Here is a 24,569-nt window from a genome sequence, read left to right as displayed (position 1 = left end):
GAAATAAACTTATCAACAGTAATGACAAAAAAGCTGTGAAAGGAAGCATAAAAAAGTGTTTAGTATTTCAGTTAGTTTTTCCATGAGCCGTGGTGTCTGAGAAACAAAATAGTGTGGTGTGTGTTTTTCATTGCCAACAACCCAGAAAGAACTGAGCACTTAAGTATTTTTCTGTATCAGAATCCCTATGGGGCTTACTTGATGTCTTCACCATATGAATTCTCACCAAACCTATTCAGTCAGTGCTGCCATAGTTCCTCATCATATCAGGAGCTAGGCTTGAGTTTGCCTTTCAAACTGGGATGGTTGCTAGTTCATGGAATTGATATGTAGCCTAAGAGGAATCAGTTTGGGTGTAGAGAACATTTCAGCACTAATAGGAAAGCAAGAAAAGAAGAGTTGGATACAGCACCTTCTCCAGCTATCTTATAGCCAAGTGGCAGGAAATGAAAAATCCAAATTCTCATATGTTTATGGAATTTTTCTGAATTACAAAATGGTCTCCTGTGATTAAGGATGTAGACAAACATTCTTCATGCTTTCAATAATGATTTATTTTGTTCTGCATGTAGTAGTAGAACTCACATGGGCAGTTACTCTCAGACAAGAGTATCCTTCAGCAGAAAGGAAAAAAACTGAGAAATTTTTAGGCTGCTCTAACCTGATCTGCATGGACATGTCCAGACACTCATTGAAGGCCCTTCAGTTATGTTTGTTATCTCCCAAATATTTTGGAGCAGTCACAAGTTGCCCCCTGTTCCCCTCCTTTGCTCTGCATGGTAGGTTTGCAGTGTTTTGAAGTGGTTTGCTTGTTTCAGGATTCACAGGAAAATCAATCCACAGAGACCCAGAAACCATTCTGTGCACTTCATTTCATTTACCATCTGGGTAATCTCAGTTTCTCCTTGTGTTTTTCTTTTTGCTAAGCATATGCTTGCACTTATTGCTTCTCTGCATAAAACAGAGGGCAAATATTCCCCCAAGTAACTGTAGATAATCTCTTTTATAAACTGTTTGCATTGCTCTCTGGTCCAGCCCAAAGATAAACACATGCCAGAGGATCAGCATTTTATGAACTGTTCACAGACAACACAGTGTAGAGAGTTTAGCAAATGAGTAATCAGAAAATGACTCATTTCTGAAAGTGCTGTTCCATTACCAGGTAATTGTTATTCAGAGAGAATGGATTTATTTCTTTGTTTTTTTTCTTTCTTTTTTTTTTTAATGTTTTTGGAGCAGGAAAAAGGAAACAATGCATTTGCCCCTTTGTTGAAGGAGCATGCTTTCCTTCTTCAGTAATCCAGATTTTAGGAAATTTATAGCGTTCTCCACTTTTATATGCCCTCTTTCAGTCATTGCTTGATTTTGTCTACATTTATGAAGTACCGTCCAGAGGTGAAAATTTTGGAGCTTTATATTTCATACTGCTTTAAACATAACTGCATGTGCAAAATATGAGCTGTACAAAACTCTCCACTTTTATTCTCTCACTTTCAAAAGTGCATGGCAATCCATCACTGGGCAGCTTTGGTTGGAGCACTTCTATAAAGGTGCCATGGAAAAATTTTCCTCAGACATACTTTTTGGCTATGATTCCCCTCAGCTCACACAAAGTTGTTGAAACTGCTAAAGTAAATTAAATCAGTGAAGGCTGCCATTTGCCTTGGGGTAGAACAGGGCTTGTGACAGCAGGGGAAACTAAACAAATTTGCACTGATGGTTACATTTGATGTTATGTAATACAGATTGAAGAACAAGCAAGAAACACCCATGAAATGTCTTAGGGAAAAGTCTTTCTCTTATCTCCAAACAAACCATTTGGCTTTCAGTGTTTCTTGGGATCATATGATTTTCACCCAAGTGTTCATACAGCAGAAATAAAATACAATGAGGAACATGGTGAAGGCGGTGAGTGTAAATGCAGCAGACAGAGAGCAGTTTGTGAGAGCTACTGTTTTTCTAATCTGTTTTTTAATAAGAGAAGTGGTTTTAAGTCTGGCAAGAACTTGATTTTCTGCTCAAATGCATGCTGTCAGATGAAAAGAACATACTGTACATTAGCTGCTAAACAGATTAACTCTCATAATTTGCAGTTGTTTTAAAGAATAGCAAATTCATTGTTAGATTAAGCAATCAATACAGAAATGTTAATCCTAATAAATGTATGAAAGCTTGAAAACCGAAGATCTGGTTTATGCATCCTTTTTCTGGCAGCTGTATGGTTTTCAGAAACAAATATTTGAGTAGCTGACTGTAATCAGGGAAGTCATTACACATTCAAATATGAATTTCAGAGGAATTTGGAAAAAAGGCTGGTTCATTTTTTTTTTCCAGAAAAATATTCAGTGATCAGATTTCCATCTCACTTGCACTGAGAAATTTTCAAGTATTTCCACTTATATCAGTGAAGATCCTAGGCTAGACACACTGTTGGTAAAAAAGGACAAAGTTCTTTGGCATACATGATGTTGCTGGTCTCCACTAGCAGAGGTGCCAGCCCGTTTTGTTTCTTATCTTTGTGCTTTTCAGAATAAGCAAAAAGAGGCATATTTTATTATATTCAGGAAAGCATAAATGAATTTGAGAGGTAATGATGTCATTTTGTCTTCTGCTTTAGAAAGAGAATCTTTGTTTCAGTGATATAGGGCCCAAACCTTCCATCCTGTTTGAGGAATAGCTATTTGTGTTGCAAGAATCAGGCTGTACTAAAACAATAAATGAAAAAAAGTTGTCACGACTGGGTCATTTTCAGTTTGAAGTGATTTTCTGTTGTATATGCTTCTTATAGTTTAAGTTTGGGGATTTTGGAGGCAGGATCTTTTTTTTTGGTCAGAATATGGATAGCAGTACTTTGGTAAATAAATGATTCTTTTTTGCTGTGCCTGTAGTAACATAAGAATGCTTTAGAAATGAATGACCTCCTACAGGCAAAATAGTACAAATTCAAGTGACATTTCCTTACAATGAGATTTTTAGCATATCGCGGGGACTTTGCGTAATGGCCAGACGCCGTAGTGCTGCTTCCATCCTGACAGAAACAAGGACTTAGTGTCTCAGGAGATTTAGTGCTGTATCATGCATTTTTAAAATTATACATTCCAAGATTTTTGAGTGTGACCTTTGAAACTGACTTGATAATCAGAGGAAAATTATCTTAGTTTTATCTAGTAAATGAAATATGTATCAGGAAAAAAAAAACAAATGGGGGAAGGTTGAGTCAAAAATAAGATATTTTTACACAGTGTTAACTAAATAACTTTTGGAAAAGACAGAATATTAAAGGCACTGAATGTGAACACCTGTTGGCATTATCCTAGATCAGGGACTCAAGAGTGCTCTGGCTAAAGTTCCTCTGTTTTGGGTTAGAACTCTCCTGGTTGGCATCTTCTTGCCTTTCTGCAGAAGAGAAGAAATCTGCTCTAATGGGGTCATGTGAGGATGCCTCTGTGTAGCAAGTCTTTGGCTTTCCCTTGCACCATGGCCACATCCCCTCTCCACTTGCCTGAGAGCTGGTTGCTAACCACTTTATGTCCTGAAGGGCGGGATATCAGCCCACCCAAGTGACTGCTTCCTCCAGTGCTGAGGAGAGTTTGACCATCAGAGTAACACTGACGTGATCCTGCTATCAACTCATCTGATGCATGCACTTGGATCCTTGGCTGTGGCAATCTAGCCTGATGACACAATGGGATACTCCTGACTTTTGCTCATTATAAACAAGGCAGGACTCAGGCCAGAACATTTTGGTCTATGCCTCTGCAAGTGGAGGCTTATTTAGTTCATTCTGGCATTTTAGGATGCTGGCTTACAGAAATTTTATGTTTACCTTAAATGAAGCCTGTCTCTGCACATTTACCACTGCCGATTCATTATGAAACCTGGTTTTAAAAAACACGTACAGAAAGCTGTTTAAAATTTGGGCCCAAATTGCAAAAATGTAAATGTAAAAATCCAACTGAGATCAGCTGGAGTTGTGTAAATGTCTCTGAGGGGAAAGGCCATTTGAATGAGGACATTTGATTTTTATGAATGTCAACATTTTAATTTTAGCTGATTCAGTCTTGTGTTCAATAACAACAGTGATTGCTGGAGAGCTATGGGAAGTAAGCCAAGTGGACAGAGGGAAACTGCTTTAATATCATATTGTGTCTCTGGCACACTACAGTGGAAAAACTTAATATGGAAACCGGACATTTCAGAAGTCCAGAACAGGGTATGAAAGCACCTGACTGAAAGTTACCAAGAGACTTTTTGAAAGTGTGTTTGCTCTAAGCAATGGTAGGGATGTACAGGGTTCTGTAGGCAGTGAAAATTGCTCTGAGCTAAAAATTGCCAAAGTGAATCTGACAGCCTGAAGCTGCTGCCTGGCTTGCTGTCCCAGGCAAGGGTTTGACCTGTCCATACAAGCACTTTGTTTTCCTGTGTACATACTCACCATGGTTTACAGCTGTGCTTACAGCAGCTGGGTGTTCCAGAGCATCGTAGGACCTCACACCTGTTTGGGAATAATTTTAAAAAAACAAATCTATCCTTGTTTGCTGATGTCTTGGGTGTTGTATGAAGAGATGAACATATACTAGCTTCTATTTCCAGTCAAGGAAAAGTAGGAGTCTTTTGCTTGCCAGCTAGCACTTTTCTTTCTTATGATGTGCATTGTCTCTCCTTGCTCCTTAACCATCCTGTTTAAACAAGCAGGCAAGAAATGGATGTTTAACAAGCATTTCTGAACACATTGGCCAAAGAAAAAAGAAGAGTGTTCATGTGTTACAGTTGTAGATTTTTGTGTGTACATGAAATATAACCAAATTACCCAGGTATTTTTTTTTTAATCCAAGGAAAGGCTATTTCATAGGTCTTGTTGTATGTTTCTTAGTGACCACATTATACCAGTGTTATCATGGAGCATAGATGTTCTTCTTGACTCTGAGTGTAGCAGCTTTGATAATATTTCATGGAATCCTAGCGGTTTAAGACTTAGAGTTGGACTTCATCTTAAACATAGCTGTTCTCCTAATAATAAATTAAAAAAAACCAGCACTGTGGAAGATCAAGTGGAGCAGAAAAAAGCTGTGAGTGAACTTCCACCTCACACGTGAGGTGCAAATCAAGTTAGCATGTTATGTTAAAGAAATGTTCTCAGTTGCAGTGTAACATATAAAAAGTATAATTTCCCTTAGTAGGTAAGTTGTCTTGTCAGCAGTTTCCAACTATTTGAAGTAAAAATTTTCCATTTAGTTCTAGTGGTTTGGTAGAAATCCCAGTTCCTTTTCCCTCTTTTACCTTGCCTTATAAAAAAAAAAAATTAGTTCCAAATAATATTTCTTTCAGAAGCAACTTATTACAGTAACTGCTGTTCATTATAATCCATTCCAAACAAATTATTTTCCTCTATTATTTAATGACTACAATACTGATTTAATCAATAAGGGTTTTAAATAAGAAGTTATTTTTGCAGTATTTCCAACATATATCATTAGCTGTAGTATCCAAGAGTAGACTTGCAAAAAATTGTGCTGTGGTAGCAGATACTTGAATACTGAAATCATGTTGTGGCAGAGCCATGTTTTAAAGTAGCCAAAATAAAGTAACTTGTATATTTATATTACATTAAAATATGGAAAGAAGGTTTTTATTGTGAGACATCTGTGCATTCTATCAAGTTAAGTTTTCCATATTTTTTCCATTTGGATTGCCTTAATATTTTTTTTTATTGTATAAAAAAGCCAAGATTTGAGAGTAGGAGCTTAAGAGCAGACAGAAAAATTGGTGTAATTTACTTTTGAAGGCAAATCTTTTTTTCAGGCTTCCAGGAAAATTGTTATTTGGAGTTAAGATTCTGCCCTGGCTTTCATTTAATGCAGTCACTGAATTTGGTGAGACTTCATGAAGCATGAGTTGAATTGGGCTTTTTCACTATGACTTTTTCAGTATATGTAATCACTGTTGTGAAATTATAAGTGAACTTTACCAAGCCCTCTGTGTCTTGACCTTTTTTTGAAGAGAAGATGCCATAAATCATGGTAATTTATATTGTGAGGTTAAAATTCAGTATGAAGGGTACAATTTTAAGGACTGATGCAGAGTTAAGATGGAAAAAGAACTGTCTCCAGAAAAGCATGACGGAATGTCCCTAAGACTTAATTAAAATCAGAAACCCCCCACAGCACATGTTCTGTTAGCTGTATTTGAGACTCATCTTTGTGACTGCAATGGTACTTTCTGATTCTGTATTCTGTGTAGCTGGTGAGTCTTTGATAGGTTGACATTAATTTCTGTTCATTATTAAGCCAAATGGGATTAATTGGCTCACTTTTAATAAAGTTGCACTAGCAATGAGATGTTTCTAAAACAAAACTTTCTACAGACAATCTTTCCTGCTCCAATGGGACTGTGTTTGGAAGTGTTGCAGATTGTGGTGGAAGTAAAAGAAGAATATGAAAAGTGAAAAGTCAGTATATGACTTTGAGCAACTTGTTGCTCATCCTGAAAATACTTCAGGCTTCTGAATGTAGTGAGGTCTGTTCTTTCAATGAGACTAAATAGTGGAAATTGGATAAGTATTGAATTCCTCTGTGTTCAAAGAATTTTGATTCTGGTCCTGTGGCTGCTATAGATTAGTATAAGGATATATTTTTATCACTGAGGGTAAAATTTAACTGTGATGCCATGAGGCCACCCCAAGTGTTTAAGTCCTCTTGCTAAGCAAGAGTCTCTCAGAAATGTCCTGTACAGTGAGAAATCCCACAGAGAATACACACCAAAGAACTGAGTACTTCTTTGTCTATGCAGATCTGGTTTCATAGAGCCCTTTTACAGATTTTGCTGCAGTGAGGCTGTTGCACTAAATCCACCAGTCAGTGCTCCTTTCCTGCCATCAAAATCAAGCCATTGCAACAGGAAAATTGAACATATGTTATAAATGTACATTAAACATTAAGCAGAGGCACTCCTTTCACTGCACTTTACACCTATGAGCTTCTCTTTTAAGCAGAGGAATTACTCTGGTGTGTTATGTGAGACTCACATATCCATCTGACAACTGGATTTCACAGACTAATGAGCTGCTTCTTTTGTTCCAAGCTGCCTGAAACAAACTTCAGGGAGGAAAGAGGTACAGGTCTTATGAATGGAAAGATGGAGAGTGTTTTCTACAATAAGTGTGGGATGATGTGAACACACTGCAAATTAGTTGTGAGAACAAAATGAAATAGATGATCAGGTAAATGGGACTCTGGAAGATACTAGTACTAATAAATAGCAAAATAAAGTTGTCATAGAAAGGATTCTGACTGATTAGTGGTCTGGGTAATTGCCAACCTTATTAAGTTCAATAAAGGAAAGTGCTGGAGTCTACACGTGGGTTGGGGCTGCCCTGGATTTATGGACAGAGCAGGGTCCACTGAGGGTCCTGTTTGATGGAAAGTTGACTATGAGAGGAGATACAGGAGCTGACACTGATCTCTTTTCTGTGGTGATTAGTGACAGGACCAAAGGAATGGCCTGAAGTTGTGTCAGGGTAGGTTTAGGCTGGATGTTAAAAAAGGTTCTTCATCCAAAGGGTGGTTGGGCACTGGAACAGGCTCCCGAGGGCCGTGGTCACAGCACCAACCTGATGTAGTTCAAGAAGTGCGTGGACAATTCTCTCAGGAACATTATGTGACTCCTGCGGATGGTGCTGTGCAGGGCTAGTAGTTGGTGATCCTTCTGAGTCCCTTCCAAATCAACAGATTCTGTGATTCTGTGAAAAGTCTCCATTATTTAACCCTAGGAAAAAAGTTACACACATAACAATAAAAATGAATTAATGAAATAAAATAATTTTTTGAGAGTTAAAATTTACCTAAGTTGCATCACATTTAAGCACTGGCTTCATTCCAGGTCTTTGAATATTGCCATTTTTATTTTGCATATTCTAAAGCATAGTAGACTGCTAAGTATCTTACATGGTAAGGATAGGATCATGCGTAGTCTAAAGTTAGCTTTAAGCATTTTGTTGAAATCTTCATCTATTTTCTCTTGGGACTACCATTGTATGCTATTGAAAATAATATTGATGGGAAAAGTTTGGTTTAGCTCTTAAGATAATTTGACTTTTACATTTGTACTTTGCTAACTTTTGCTGTTTGCATTTAAAAGAGAATATGCTGTTTTCTTTCTTGCAGAGCGTGGTTCACCACGTAATTTGGTTACCACAGACATAACTGACAGTACAGTTGGGTTATCATGGACACCAGCTCCAGGAACAGTTGACCATTACAGGATAGTATGGAAGTCACTTTATGATGATACCATGGGAGAGAAGAGAGTCCCTGGAAATACAGTGGATGCTGTGATAGAAGGCTTGGAGCCAGAGACTAAATACAGGGTTTCAGTATATGCAGCCTATAGCAGCGGAGAAGGAGACCCAGTAGAAGGAGAGGCTTTTACAGATGGTAAGTATAGTACATTATCACCATTTGTAACATTCTGTTTTTGATAAAATTATAATTTTTTAGAGAAAATGGACCTTATTTTATTTCATCATGTATTTTTTAATGAAGTTTCCCCAAACCAAAATGCTACTTCAGCTCAGCCAATTCTGACATTTTTATTGGACCATTAAAAAAACACACAAAATCTCTTCTATGTCATATAGGTTTGGATTCAGCAAGAATTACTTCCAAGTTAAGATATGATTTTGTATGTATATTACTCTGAATTCAGCCTTTTAGAGGTTTGGTGTGACTGCTAAAAATCAGGTGCAGGAAATATGGACAGAGCAAGGAGGAAAGATGGGGTAAATTCCCACAGAATCAGAGTTTCTTTTCCAGATTGTTGCCCTTCCAATCTTCACAGTCCTCAAGCTGCAGCTCACTGGGTGATTTTGATGTTTGTTATTGACCCTTCTGGGGCTCCTCTCTTTCTTATTTGCCAAACATTATGTTGGATTCATCAAAGCAGGCTCAAGCCTCTCCTGCAGTGCAGGCAAAGTGAAAAAACACAGAGACCAGGGATGACTTGTTTCCTCATAGCAAGAACTGGCAAGTTAGGGAGTCAGAATGAATGAAGGGATGTCCTGGATAAGACTTGACATTTCTGTTGTTTTCTTAAAGGGGCCATGCAAAGACAAAGCCTGAGGGAGGGCTCTGGGGAAGCATCGTGTGTATTTACGTGTTCTTGTGCTCTGTCCCAAGCATCTGTTTTGACTACTGTTGGAGACAGGCTGCTGAACTACTTTAACCTTTGTCCTTGACCCAGTGCAGTTGTTCTTAAGGTTTTGTAAGAGTAGTGATTGCTGCTGTTAGTAAGAGCTGACTCCCCAGAGTCAAAGCAGACTGCTGTCCCAGAGTTTCCTTCTTTATTCAAGCACAGCAACACTAGCTGTTCCAGCTTTTTCATGTTAGGTAGGCAGCCTAGCCATATCATTTCTGACTCTCTCTGTGTGCTGACTGAAGGAACTTTCTATTAGGCCTATCAATAGCCCCAGACCTGGGGCTAATAGCCTGAAACGAATATTGTATCTTTCTGGTATACATACAATTAGAAATGGTCAGTTCCTACAAAGCCTACCTTACTGTGTGATGAAATACTGACCTATTCCACCATGCCAAGGGGGTTCAGCTTTGCCAAAACCTGGATGGCTTATTTTGGCTGACATCCCAGCACTGCATATCTGTCTGTTCACTTGGGATTATTTATACCATTTGTACAGTCTGGAAAATATCTCTTAGAAGCTGAATGCTGCAATTTGTTGAGAAAATGCTTTATTAGTTCATAGGCTTATTTCAGCACATATGCTATGTTGTGATGAGTGATTTTCCAAGCATTTGGAAAGTCACTCACCTCTATCTGAAGGACAGTTTGCATGGGGTTCAACAGCCAGCTTTTTAGGTATTCACCAATACCTTATCCTACCTGTAAAGTCAAAACTTAGAAAATCTGAACTCTATAGGATATTGTGTTCATGAAAATCAATGAGTTTATAATCTATCACTTTCATCTGAGAGTGCTGAATCCATTATTTAATGTATTACTGAAAACATTATACGAAATCCCCAATTATGCTGCGTCATCATGCAATTTATACTTGCCCCTTTTTTGTCTCAGCAGTAAAAACCACATTTCTGTTTTTTTAATCCATTCCAATCAAAAAATAATTAGCAATGGCCTGTGGAATTACCCAGTGTCTCTCACAATCAAATACTGGAATTTTAAAAAGAGTGAATTATTTTTAATACAGCAGAACTAATTTTGTGATCAAGCATTTGAATATCTGTACATGATAAAGTAAAAATTTATCTGTATTTTTACACTGAAAAGTGTCACCAAATGCCAGGACTGTGACAGTAGACAATGAGACAGAAAATACAATGAGAGTTACATGGCAACCTTCACCTGGGAAAGTCTTGTCTTATCGTGTGAACTACAGACCACGCAGTGGAGGAAGACAAATGTCTGGAAGAGTAAATGGTCCTGCTACCAGCATAGTGTTAAAGCGACTTAAGCCCCGAACTACATATGACCTAACTGTTGTTCCAATTTATGATTTTGGACATGGGAAATCAAGAAAAGGAGAAGGAACAACAGGTATGTACCACAAGGTTGTACAGGATTTCATAATGCAAGTTTTGTGCTTAAAATTAATAATCAGGAAACAGAAAGCATGGAGTCAGCCAAGATCATTAATTGACAGACAAAATGAAGAAAATGCTAGAAGGTAACAAGAGAGTTTGATTTTTTTGAAATTTCACTGTGGCATAGCCTGAGCACAGCTTTTTGCTGTTGATATTAAAAGGTGTAAATATGGTGTAAAATCTGTTTGAAAATACTAGAATAATTTTGAAATGCTGTCATCAGAATTTCAAACAAGGTATTTTGTGAGGAAGACAGACTACTTAATCAAGTGTTGTCAGCCATTGTATAATTTGCCATTTCCTTGTGGGTATTGGTTAAATAGCTACCCAGCATCCTGTTATTTAGGTTTGTCTTCTCTGGTCACCATATTTTCTGTGGAAAACCCAAAGTACTAAAAAGGGGGAGTAGATGATTTTGAAGATTCATCTGTGGACGTATGACTTCATGGTCTTTTGGACACGCTGTCTTTTCCCTCAGAAACTGAAACTCTAAAACATTTAAGTCTCAGTGAAGGCATTTTTGTGGTAAAAGCAAAACTCATTTTCTACTCTACCTTTAGTACCAATGTGATGCTGGTCTTACATTTTGTAAGGAAATGTTCTCCAGATGTTCAGATCAATCAAATTTAGTGCCAGTTTTCTGCTTCCATTGATGGAAAGGTATTAACAAAAGAGAAACTTTTTCAAGATGTTTCTGCCTGTGTGACACTAGTGCCATTCACTGAGGTACTCTGTTCATGCCATTCTCTGTTTTATCAATATATGTTATATTGAATGAAGTTTAATATATGTTTTGTTGAAGTAAGATAAAGGTATCCTAACAGTGGAGATATCAACACCTCAGTTACTGAAGAAAGGTTTCTTCTTAACCTAAAATGTGGCTGATATAAAGGAGTCACAAATACTTGATCAGCTCTTAACAAATACCTAGCTTTTTAATGCTGAAAATTATACCGAGACAAATTTTAAATCATCCAGCTGCTTTTGATTTTTGAACTCTTCATCTTGATACATATATGCCTCTGCTTTCAGTCTAAATAACTGTGGTGGTAAACACTTTTTTTAAGTAAGTGAGGCCTGAGTCACCTTTTTAGTTGAAGCTTTCATGATAATTCAGGGAGTATGATGAGAGATGAGACAGACAATCTGTACCTTTCCTTGTGAGTGGGAGTGTATCTACTGTTTCTCAGCAGAATTCACAATTTGAGGACATTTATGATATTTTGGCTATAGTTAGACAATTGCACATGCACAGGGACAAGGCAAACTCTTCTTTGTTTTCCCATCTATCATGCCAAAGCTACAGTAGCAATTTTTGTTTGCTCCAATGCAATTTTTTTTGAACTTTGAGGTTACACTGCTGCATTATTTTCCACGACTGCACCTTAGAGTGGCACACAAGCAAAAGTTGCACAGAATGCAGTAGCTAGCAGCATCTTGTTCACTGCTCTGCCTGTGAATACTGCCCTGCAGTGGGCAGCTGTTAGTCTTCTGAGGGAGTTGCTCTTGACCTAAAAACCTCAAGCTGTTTGGCTGGCACTCCTCAGAAGAATTGTTTTTTGACACATTGCCACACCTGTGGTTGGTGAAGTTGCTTTAGCTGCCAGGCAATTTATCCCTCAGTCCATTGACTGCAGAGGGAGCCTCAACAATAGACTTAACCCATGTACCTATTGGTTAGAAAGCTAAAATTAAGTGGCAGGGATCTCATCTTTCACCTCTAATACTAGACTTGTGTATATGTGTATATATGTACTTCAAAGCATACTTTTTGATTTTTTTCCACGTGCAGACCTGATCTAAACTCTTTTGTTTCTCACTCTTTCAGCCTCTCCCTTTAAGCCACCTCGAAATCTGAGGACTTCTGATTCAACTATGTCAAGCTTCCGAGTAACCTGGGAGCCAGCCCCGGGGAGAGTGAAGGGGTACAAAGTAACTTTCCACCCTACTGAAGATGATGGGAGTCTTGGAGAATTAATAGTGGGACCATACGACAGCACAGTGGTATTGGAGGAGCTTAGGTATGGTAATTCCCTCATGTTGGTTTTTGTTTTGTTTTGTTTCCTTTAAATAACTTTAACCTCGGGTTTTGTTTAATCATGATCTGGTATTGAAATGCCTGGCAAAATCTACTGTAAGTTAACCAAGTAATTTTGTCAATCAGCAATGAAAATCTTATTATTCCATCTATGAAAGGTACCTGGAAGATTTCTTTCTAAGATTATCCACTTACATCACTTGTGGTGTCCTCACAGGAACTGAAGAAGAAAAGATACAGGCTGGAGCTGTATTATGTATTTCATATATGAGAAAGATAATGGAATACTGAAGGATATTTGGGATTTCTAAAATTACCTCTCAAAAGTTTCTTGCCTCATATTTCTCAAAAAATGCTTAGTTTAGCTCTTGATTCATTTTCTCAGAGGCTTTGATTTTTAAAGCAGGCTTCAACACCAAGTCAAAATCTGTTAGGCAATTATACTAAATATAATTAAAATAAGATCATTAGGTCAAAGAATCATGCAGTCATAGAATGGTTTGGGTTGAAAGGGACCTTAAAGATCATCTAGTTCTGACCTTGTTGCTGTAGGCACCTTCCAGTAGATCAGGTTGCTCAAAGCCCCATCCAGCCTAGCTTTAATGTCCTAGGAATGGGACATCCACAACTTCTCTGGGCATCCTGTTCAAGTGTCACACCACCAAAAATTATATTTTTGCCTGAGTTTTCACTGAAAAGTTCTCCAGCCACTCTCTGGGAGGTCACAAAGGGCAAATGCAGGGACTGGGAGTGATGCCGGGGCTGCATCACAAGAGGTCCAAGCCCTTCTTATGTTGGGAGCTGGAGCTGGATGCTATACTTCAGGTGGGGTCTCACATGAGCAGAATAGAGGGTGACAACCACCTCCCCAAACCTGCTGGTCACTTCTTGTGATGCAGCCCTGGCATCACTCCCAGTCCCTGCCTTTGCCTTCTGTGACCTTCCAGCAGTGTGGCTGGAGCACTTTGCAGTGAAAACGGAGGCAAAAATATAATTCAGTACCTCAACCTTCTCCATATCCTGGGTAACCAGGTCTCCTGTTTCCTTCTGGAGGGGGCCCATTTTTTCTCTAGTCTTCCCTTTATCATCAATGTACCATAGAAGCTTTTTTTGGTGCCCTTGATGTCCCTGGCCTGATTTAGTTGTATCAGGGCTTTAGCTTTCCTAACCTGATCTCTAGCTGCCTGGACAATTTCTTTTTATAAAATTAAATAACTTGAATGAGGAAACCTATGCATTTAAGTGTAGAGTGCAAAATCCTGTGGGAATTTAATAAGTGAAGTGTTTAGCATTTAACTAGCCAAATGACTTTAGTTAAAATACACTTCTTTGACTATTTCAGGGCAGGAACTACTTATAAGGTAAATGTTTTTGGGATGTTTGAAGGAGGAGAGAGCAACCCTCTGGTTGGACAAGAGATGACCACCCTTTCAGATACTACTACGGAGCCATTTTTATCTAGAGGTAAACATGACTGAATTGAAGAAAAGGTAGTCTTGTATTTTGGATTTAAAAAATGGTCAAAAGTTTACTCTATTTCCTTTTTGTTTTTCTAAAGCACATGCATACTTGTTTACAGGACTCATTATATTCCCTTCCCTGACAACGTAAAACTTGGTCTGAAATGACCACAAAACATGCCCCAGTTCACAGCTCTGCACCCTTCAGATGATCTTACAAAGATGATAACACAGGCAACCTGTGTTTTGATGATTATTCAAAACCATCTGCATTGCTTTTTCACGCTGTCCACATCTGTGTTAAATCACATAAGGTCAAATTCTTGAACAGAGATCATGGCTCATCTACAGGGGTCTTCTCAGGAGTAGAACAAGGAATTTTAAACAGATTGTTGACCCTTTGCTTGTCCTTATATGGTGACTCTTAAGACTAAGATGATATCATGAACAAAGATCTGATAGTTGGGAATGTCCTAGTGCTAATTTATATTATTTAAGTTTATATTCAACACAGTCATTGTCTAGTCTTTTGGTTTTTTTTTCTATACTAGGAAGAGACATTTTTCGCAAAGGCAATTGCAGAGTGCTCTCCAGCATCTATTTGGCAATTTCTCTCTGTGCCATTAGTAAACCTTTCTTTTAAGGTTTCTGTGAATGTTATGATTTTATCTCCCTTTGGTGTGGTTTCAGGGCTCAGTCCTGCATGGAAAGCATAAAAAAGCAGGTCTACTTCTGAACAGCCAATTATACATGAATAAGTAAAGCCTTTTCTCCTCTGCCATTTCAATGCTTGTACAACCATCAGAGAGAATTTGGTGAGGAGAAAGAATCTAACTGAAAAGTCTTTTCAGAGTTAAATAAAGAAAAAAAGTTTCTGACAGCTGACTACATAGTTTTGCTCAGCCCACACTGGGCTGTGTAAAAAATACTCATTTTGTATATAACTTTATTGAAACATTTTTAGAAACTTTTTAATTAATTGGTGTCCCCCTTCATCTAATACTAGAGGGTAAAACTGAAAAAACCCCAAACCCTAAAACAGGCCATGGGTGACATTCGACTAAAGCTTTAATAAGTCTGGCAACAAAAAATTTCACCAAGAGTGGTTTGTTATTTTTCATTATAGCAGTTTTCATTTCTCTCTTCAGTGTTATACTCTTTAAGCTGATTAGTTTTATTAATGCATGGATTTGAGTCATGGTTAATGTGAAAAATGAATTTATATCTTGGACTGTAAATGTAATAGTAAATTATTTATTAATGGGGGGAAAAGTCACCCTAGATCTGACACATTTACTAGAATTTTCCATGTAAGGGACTATAATATGTTGGAAGAAACATAAAAGTCAAAATAGATTAACTTTTATATTGTACATAAATTTAACTTTAACTTCCATATTAAAGTTATGCATGCAATTTTTTGAACTAACATGGTTTGACTTAAACCCTACTCCCAACTGATTCTATTGTCCTAACTAAAGACTAGATCTATATTTTCTGTGCAGAAGAGGATCATGCTTTTAACCCCCAGGTACATGGAATAGTTATATTCATGAGTCTACAGTGTTGGATCAATTCTGTGGAACATATATGAAATCACAATATCTTTCAACTGTGATGAGTGTGGATGATTTTTCTCAATGGGATTTCTTCCATATAAAGACCAGAAGCTCTGATGGCAGGAAGCCAGAAAATTTGCAGCTGGTAACAAAATCTACAGGAAAAAAGAGAGAAAAGATTTTGGCTATTTTTTTCTTTTTTTTTTTTTTTTTTTTTTTGCAAATGGCTGTAGATAAAATTATTGCGTCTTTCTGTTTTGTGTAAATATTTTGTGATTTTCCTTGTGATGAAAACAATATGATGCATATTTTATTTTGTAATTTGTAAACTGAAGATATCTAAAATAACTTCCTACCTTTTTAGAACGTTGCAGCTTTATATGAATGTTTGTTCTTGTTCCCTCTGTATCTCCTGACCTGTGTTTATGCTTGTGTGTCTTCTCTGGATTGTGCTCTTTCTTTTCTGTACATGCAAACTTCTATACCATATGTATTATTATGTCTTTTTCTCCTGAAAATTGAGGAATGCTATTTATTTGAAAGTGATTGTAATATCTGCTGTTAATCCCACTATTACATGTTTGAAAATTAATCAGTGGTTTAGCTATATGTGACAGATGAAAATACCATAAAATTGTATAATCTAATAGTGCTTACTGCCATATCAGTGGTTCATTTAGTAGTCTTGTACAAAACTTCTGAAATCAAGTTATCAGCCATCTTTGAAGACCAAAACAGAGAATGACATGACAATAGAGAACTCTGGCCTTGACATTTGCAAAGGCTTATTTTTAAAAGGAAACACACATGAAGGAATTTAGACAGCTTTTGCCATGGAACCACTGACTAGTGTGAATAATGCTCTCAAATAGGTCATACTTGATGGAGTGCCAGTGAATAAAACTAGAGCTATTTTGGAAGCTAACTCATGACATATGTCATCTAAAAGGATGGGGAAAGAAAGCCATCATGCTAAGGCTATATTTTTCTGGTTGACATGGCAGGTTTAGAATGTAGAACCAGAGCAGAAGCTGATATTGTGCTGCTGGTGGATGGTTCATGGAGTATCGGGCGGCCAAATTTTAAAACCATCAGGAACTTCATTGCCCGTATTGTTGAAGTTTTCGATATTGGTCCTGACAAAGTACAGATTGGTAAGTTCTCATATGTTGAAGAGAAAATGGAGCATACCTGCTAGAGAGACACATAATAACTGAGTAAATTACTGCTTTTTTCCCAGGTCTTGCACAGTATAGTGGTGATCCCAGGACAGAATGGAATCTCAATGCTTACCGAACCAAACAGTCTTTGTTAGAGGCTGTAGCCAACTTACCATACAAAGGAGGCAATACTCTAACAGGTATGTCACAGGGCCAGGATTTTTCCTAAGCTCCTGTGAAAAGGTTTCTAGTAGCTGACCCTGATATTGTTCAGTGAACTCAAATGTGCCCGTGATGAAAGTTAATAGTTCAGCTCAGTATGGCTGGAAAAGAACAGGCCCAGCATAGGCTTATAGGAGAAATGTGTTAGAAGAGATTTTGGGTGATGAGGAGATTTTGGGTGATGAAGAGTTTGTGTTGGTGTTAAGCCTGTGAGAAGAAGAAAGGTCAGTTCCATGTCAGGGCTGGGATGACGACAACCAGGACCAGAAGGAAGGGCAGTGGAAGTCACTAGGGTGCTGCCAACAGGTAAGAGAGCGCTGAATAGTATCAGGTGCTGTGAAGTCTAGATGATGGGCTGCAACTAGATTCAAAATTCTTCTAGAAGGAAATAAACTGTGGAACTATGTTGTCAGAGTGAAGTCACCAGAATGCACTAATTTCTTTTACCGTGACTATTATATGAAAATAATTAACAGTGATGGTTACTTTCTTTGTGTCATGCTAGGAATGGCTTTGGATTTCATCTTAAGAAACAACTTCAGACCAGCTGCTGGCTTAAGGCCCAGAGCTCGCAAAATTGGTGTTCTCATCACTGATGGCAAATCACAAGATGATGTGGTCACCCCTTCAAGAAAACTCAGAGATGAGGGAGTGGAACTGTATGCAATTGGTAAGTACCCTATGAAGGGATGGCCTGCAGCAACCCCCACCTGCTCATCTGCTAAACGTGCACAGAAGTGGCCACATAGATAAGTGTGTGAAAGGTTATTCAAAGAATGTGTTCAGGGGCTTAATTGCATGTTATTGTTGCTTCATGGACATAATTTCTTACAGGTTTTACTTTCTTCCTCTCTTGTAAGGTATTAAAAATGCAGATGAAAATGAACTGAAGCAGATTGCAACGGATCCAGATGACATCCATGCTTACAATGTTGCAGATTTCTCCTTCCTGGCTAACATTGTTGATAATGTAACCACGAATCTGTGTAACAGTGTGAAAGGCCCAGGTACATCACATTTTCAGTCTATTTCATTCCTTTTCCATGTACATGCTTGCATTGCTAATTCCTTTTTATTGCTTACTGGGAACACTGTGTTAGCCGTGGGCTATTTTTTCAGCTGCTGGTGTGAGGAAGTTGTGCAGACCACCTGGACTACCCTGCAGGGGTTCTTCCTTTCCTCCCAACAGTGACTGTGTTGTAACTAACGCAGCATGATGTTGCTGGATGTGCCTTCTTTTTCTCCCCAGAATTATGAAGTATCTTTCTTAGTGTGTCAGCTGTTAATTAATTGTGGCATATTTTTGATGATACTCATCCAATAAGGACAATTTTAGCAGGCCTACTCTTTTCAATTATTAATGTCTCATAGTCCCAAAGCAAAGCTGAACATGGAAAAACAGTAATGTTAGGTGATGGTGTTGAAGGTGGAATAGGAATTACAGGGAACTATTTTAGTCTTGGGTGTGTTAAGGTAAGCTATCACTTAATGCAGTTGTTTTAAGAATTCCCTGAGGAAAAATAAATATAAGCAACTATATGAAGTGTTTTTTCCCCTTTCTGATAAGATAAATTATTATCTTTTTAATTTGTTTCCCTCTTGCAGGTGATTTGCCACCTCCTTCAAATTTAGTTATTTCAGAAGTGACACCTCGTTCTTTTAGACTGAGATGGAGCCCACCTCCTGAGAGTGTTGATAGATACAGAGTTGAATATTATCCTACCTCTGGAGGTAGCCCTAAACAGGTTAGGATTGTATATTCATCCTTGACAATGTACAGTATAACCTTGGACTTCCACAACATGGTAATATAATTCTGAATTTGTTCTGAGTATAACAGTAACTTAAAAATGCTTCGAAGGTCAAGAATATCATGCTTTGGTAAATGATACACAAAATTACAAAAATATAAGAGAATATATATTACTTTGGTTGTTTTAATATCATGAATCCAGAAGTAGAAGATATTTCTGATGAAGAGTTGTCTTCTGTTTCTAGTAACTCTTTTATTTTCATATTCCACTGTCATATATTAATTGAATTAGTTATATTAGCCTGTTCCAGAAATTTTCTGACCATACTCATGAGTAGGCCCACTGTCCTTTTAAAGCATTTTCTTCTTTGTAGAAAATAAGACAGTGGAGGGATACAGGTTGCAAAAAGTGCTTCAATTAACACTATATGACTCCAAACTCTTAGTTGCATAGGATCAAACTTGTCTTGTAGTTATTATTTCTCTACACAGAGAGCCAGTGGCTGGCAACTCTTGGTTCTAGGAGAACAGAATTGCTCATTACTCTCTTTAACCAAAAATAATAGTATTTGGGAAAATAAAGAGTTTAGAGGAATGTATTTAGATGCTTCTGCATACTTTGCTCTGAATTTCCCGTTTCTGTTTGTGGCTTTTAGATCTTAACTCATATTTGTCTTATGGAGAGTTCAATATTTGGCCTTTGATTAAAGTTTGATCTGTCGTTCCAGTGCGCACTGACTTTACAATTTGACTACTTCCTAGCATTCCTGTTTTGCAAGGTGTTGTTAATGCCTTATTCTGTAACCATCTAGATTATCCTGGATTTTGAAATCTTTCCCAAAGTGGGCCTTTTTTCCCCTGGTCCTTTCTTTATGTTCTTTAGTGATATAGAAGTGTAAACCATGCATGAAATCAGAATGCACTGAAAGTGATACTAAGCAGATCCAGCTCAATTTGAAACAAATGTCTGACTGAGATTTCCCTGCAACTTGCTTTGCAAAAATAATGCTATATTGTCAGACAAAATTTATACAAAATTAGGACCAGACTTATCTCCTTGTCATTGATTACTGCAGTTTCACAAGGAATGATTGCTTTTCTCTGAGATAAGATTACAAACATATTTGTCTTACAGTGATTAACATTGCTTCTCTTGCAGTTTTATGTAAGTAGGATGGAAAGAACAACAGTTCTGAAAGATCTGCAACCTGAAACAGAATATGTGGTTAATGTGTTTTCTGTGGTAGAAGATGAAAGCAGTGAACCTCTTATCGGCAAGGAAACAACTTGTAAGTTAGAAATGGGTCTTGAATAACATGTCAGTGTTAATAACCAGTTTGGCACCTGGGGAACTCTTCAGTAGAACTTTTAGCACTACGGATTTTCTGCTTAGCAGAAGTAAAATATTTGAAATCCGATCATAAACAAATGTGTACTCCTTCATTTTTATGCTAGGTAATTAATTCCTGCTACTACCAGACAGAATTATTTCTAATTACCAAAAGCTAATTCAACATAATTATGCCACTTCTGTGAGTTGTGACTCAGCTATATGTCTCCTATGAGCTGTCTACATGACTGATTTCAGGTATATTTAGGCTATATGCAATATAGGGTGACTTCTGCCTCTTTAATAATATTGAATGTTTGCTGTTTATTTCACTTCATTTTGTATTAGGCTTGTCAAAAATCCTTAAAATGTGTGTGTAATTTTTATGGTCTGTGTTACTTTTTGATATGGCTTCATGGAAACTTTTCATTTATTTAATAATTTGAGAGATATAGAAAACAAAAAGGCAGCAAAAAAAATCCTCTTTGTACAGATTCCAAATCAGTCATGTTGTTTCATATTAGAATTTTCAAGTGAGTTAATTATGCTTTTTACAAGACTAAAATGTTCCAATGCAGATTTATAAGAGTTTTAGCTGTGTATGTAGAAAATCTGTGGCCACATTCAGAGCGGTATGACCATTACGTCATTCTTTAACTAAGAATTTAAGTACCACTGTTCGCAGATCACCTCTCTACTACCCATAACATGCCCTAATACCCATGTGCAATATTCTCAGTAGTATGACCTGTGATTTAAAATATTAAGAAGATGAAAGAAATAAATTAATATGTATTTTTTATTTGACAGTGCCAATCTCTTCAGTTAGAAACTTGAATGTTTATGACATTGGATCAACTTACATGCGAGTGAGATGGGAACCTCTCAACGGAGCTACTGGTTATTTGTTAACGTATGAACCTGTGAATGCTACAGTCCCAGCCACAGAGAAAGAGGTAAGAGAATTTGTCTTTGCTACCTGTGCTCTACCAAAAATAAATTAAGAAAAACTGTTAGACTATCATAATGGCCAAAAGACTGGCATGTACTTCTTCAGGCGCAGTGAATTTACTGGGATATTGTATACAATGACATCAGTCAGGAAACTGTAAATATACTGTGAATTTCACAAACAAAATTCCCTTGAAGTTAAATCATTGCTTGCTTTGCTGTCATTGCTTTCTTCAGTTTTTAAACATGGTGCGTTATTTTTCATGTGCAGATGCGTGTGGGACCATCAGTGAATGAGGTGCAGCTGGTAGATCTCATCCCCAACACCGAGTACACTTTAACAGCTTACGTATTGTTTGGTGATATGAAGAGTGACCCACTCACCACACAGGAAGTGACATGTATGGACATTTTGATTTTTGCTTTGTTATTGCTTCAGCAACACCTAATTTTAATTATATTTAATGCAGTGTTTTTTCTATTATCTGTTTCATTTGGAAGACCGTCTTAATCATGTTTTATGCATTTTCTAACACTCATATGTTTCCCAAAGATCTCAAAGGCAATTTCATTGACTAGAGTCCAGCTACTAAAAGGGGAATAATATAATTTTAAACTTGAAAAATGAAGAAAATCTTGAGATCACAGTGTTTTTAAAAGATTTTGATTTTGCTTGTATTAATTTAGAAACCTTGTTCCTTAAGCATAGAAAATACTAAAGAAATATGCTATTTCAAGAGGAAAATAGATCTAAAAATGGCTTCCTTTTTTATACCCTTCCTTAAACTTTTCCTATTGGCAGAGGCTGGCATCTGAACTAGATACATGCCTCATGGCTACTTTAAAGTCCTTAACAATTTTAAACCATTAACCATAGATGAAAAGTGGCTATTGTCACCAAAAGTTATGGTCTTAATCCCTGACACTTCTGGAAATACTGTGCTCATAAGTTACGAAGGTGAAACAACCACAGTTTACCGCTATTTTGATCATTGCTGGGAAATTAAGCTTCTGAACTCTCTCATCTATTTCCCAGGACAATGAACTTATCAGAGAGTGATTGCCTTCATTCACTGAAAAGACTTTCACTGAAAGACATGAAGAGAATTCACTTCCATCTGTGAGAGACCTATACCTCTGCTATGAATAGCATTCACTTACTATTATCACTATTTTTACAGTACCTTTGCCTGGACCCAGAGGTTTAAAAATTCAGGATGTTACTCACAGCACCATGAATGTTGTTTGGGATCCTGCCCCAGGAAAAGTTCGAAAATACATCCTAAGATACAAAATAGCTGATGATGCTGATGTAAAGGAGGTAACATTTTTAAAGTACTGTGAAAATTTTATTTTGAGAAGCTAGATTACTAAAATAATAGTAAAGGTAGTATTATAACTCACCAGGGAGAGTAAAGAACATCAGTTCATAGTGATTACAGTAAGGAAAGGGTATTGATTCCTTGGAAACTGATTGAGCACAAGATGGATTTCTTGGGTACGTCCTTCTTCCTCCTCCTCCACAAAGGAAAAATCCTTAAACTGACTGGAGAGTTTTCATATCTTTTGGTAAATAGCCATTTATGCCCTGCTTAAATATCATATTGGCAAGGTCTAAGAACAACTCACAATTAAGAGGAGAGGATAGTAGAATAAAGGTGCATTAGCCCCTTTGCCTACTGGGAGGACTTGTGTGAGCATTGTTAGAGATATCTTTTAGTGAAATACAAGCTTTTCTTTAATGTTCTGCTAGGCACAAGTCTCTTGGAGAATTAAATCTGTTTTTTTAAAGGAACCAGAATTTCTCAGAGGTTCAGTCTGAATCCTTGTTTCCAGAGTAATAAAGCAGTGAATGATCCACAAGTACTATGTGCATCTGAAATAATATGTTTTGGAAAGGAATTAGTAGAGTACACTCAAAATTCAGGTGTAAATTTAAGGGCAAATGGCAAAACTTAGTGCAGAATGCTTCTTTGTTTTTCAGTGCAGGAATTTCTGCCATTATACCAAATGCAGCATAAGAAATAGAGCAATTTACAGTCCTTTAAATCATTATTTTTATTCTCAGGTGGAACTAGACAGACTCAAAACTAGCATTACTCTCTCTGACCTTTCCTCCCAAACACTGTACAATGTAAAAGTTGTTGCTGTATATGATGAAGGGGAATCCATACCAACAAATGCAGAGGCTGTCACTCGTAAGTTTTCCTAATAATCATTCTTGTGTTTTTTTTAGCCATATGTTTGATTTAAGTGGTGTGTGTTGCAATATGTTATCGAGTTTAGGTGGGGCTCTAATTTGATCTGAGAAATATTTTATTTGGACTTGGAGGATTATTTGCAATATAATAAACCACAGGAATCTTAGATGAGTTATGTCTTACTGCAGTGAACACTGACATTGCACTCTGCAGAGAGGTGAAGAGCCACTGAAGCAAAACTATTTATTTTTTGAAAGACTGAAGAAGTGTAGGTATAGAATTGGTAAGAAATTATGAGGACTAAGGAAAGGTTTAACAAGTCTTCACAGGAATCTAGGCAAGTGAGTAAGAAGCTGGGCCATATACTAGAGGGTTAGAGAGACACAATCCTGTCTCTGATCCAAGAGAGGTTTTGCATCATGGGATGCTAAAGCAGCCTTTACTTTTAGAGAATCATAAAGGCACATTTGAAAAACCTCAAAAAATAGAGGCAAGAAAATGGAGCTGCACAGGTTGTAAGAACCGATCTCCATAAAAGAGATGTGTCAGACTGAAAGAAGAAAGCAGCAATCAAGGAAGTTCTCATCCTGATCGAGGCTTAGGATTTAAGAATATAGTTAACCAGAAAAGCTACAATAAAAAAGAGTAATTTCACCTTTTCACTGCCCCTCCATCTGTTGTGAAAAAGAAGAAAAAACCCATTAATATTCTCTCTCTTCTTTTTCTTCTGTATTTTTCATTTGGTAGTGTGATGTATTAAAAAATGTTTGTGAGATTTCCTTCTTGTTGTTGTGCTAGTCTTTGCTCTCTACCTGTGCTTTTGTGTGAATGTGTGTGTAAGGAAAGAAGAGGAAAGGTCTGCCAAAGAAATTATTTCTAGTTTAATTCTCTGGTTCTACCTATTTACATATTTCTTCCCAGTGGCTATAATACTTTCCCTCCTTAACCTACAGTTAACCTCTGTGAATTCTTTCTAAATAAGTGGTGACTTATTTGGCTTATATAAAGAATTTTAATATTTGCAAGAAACTCATGCAGAGGAACTTGACCTGTGTCTTTGGGAGTTCATATTTACTCCATATAACTCCAAAATGTAACAGCCAGGGCTTCAGTTGTTTTGAGTAGGCATGTGAATTGTGACCTCTGCTGAGGTCTGTTTTATCAGATAATGACCTAATGATATGACCTTATGAAGGATGATTTGCTTAGTGTAAGTGGACTGAGTTAGATACCACAGCATTTTGTTGCAGTCATTAGAAGCATGATAACTGAGAATCTTCTA

The 24,569-nt window shown here is 37.2% G+C and overlaps 1 protein-coding gene across 1 annotated transcript in view; it reads left to right on the top strand.

The window, feature by feature from the left end:
- Positions 1-24,569, top strand: part of COL12A1 (collagen type XII alpha 1 chain) — a 95,622-nt gene that overhangs the window by 21,757 nt on the left and 49,296 nt on the right. The window contains exons 13-26 of the mRNA XM_062488587.1: positions 8,163-8,432; positions 10,300-10,566; positions 12,442-12,634; positions 13,994-14,115; positions 16,675-16,824; positions 16,911-17,030; positions 17,558-17,722; positions 17,913-18,059; positions 18,658-18,797; positions 19,965-20,094; positions 20,946-21,091; positions 21,358-21,487; positions 22,268-22,407; positions 23,155-23,284. Coding sequence (XP_062344571.1) covers positions 8,163-8,432; positions 10,300-10,566; positions 12,442-12,634; positions 13,994-14,115; positions 16,675-16,824; positions 16,911-17,030; positions 17,558-17,722; positions 17,913-18,059; positions 18,658-18,797; positions 19,965-20,094; positions 20,946-21,091; positions 21,358-21,487; positions 22,268-22,407; positions 23,155-23,284 — 2,250 coding nt within the window. The remainder of the gene's footprint in view (positions 1-8,162; positions 8,433-10,299; positions 10,567-12,441; positions 12,635-13,993; positions 14,116-16,674; positions 16,825-16,910; positions 17,031-17,557; positions 17,723-17,912; positions 18,060-18,657; positions 18,798-19,964; positions 20,095-20,945; positions 21,092-21,357; positions 21,488-22,267; positions 22,408-23,154; positions 23,285-24,569) is intronic.

Source organism: Cinclus cinclus, chromosome 3 (assembly GCF_963662255.1).
Source record: "Cinclus cinclus chromosome 3, bCinCin1.1, whole genome shotgun sequence".
NCBI classification, from domain to species: Eukaryota; Metazoa; Chordata; class Aves; order Passeriformes; family Cinclidae; genus Cinclus; species Cinclus cinclus.
The sequence above is the reverse complement of the archived record's forward strand: the minus strand, read 5'-3'. Positions and strand labels throughout refer to the sequence as shown.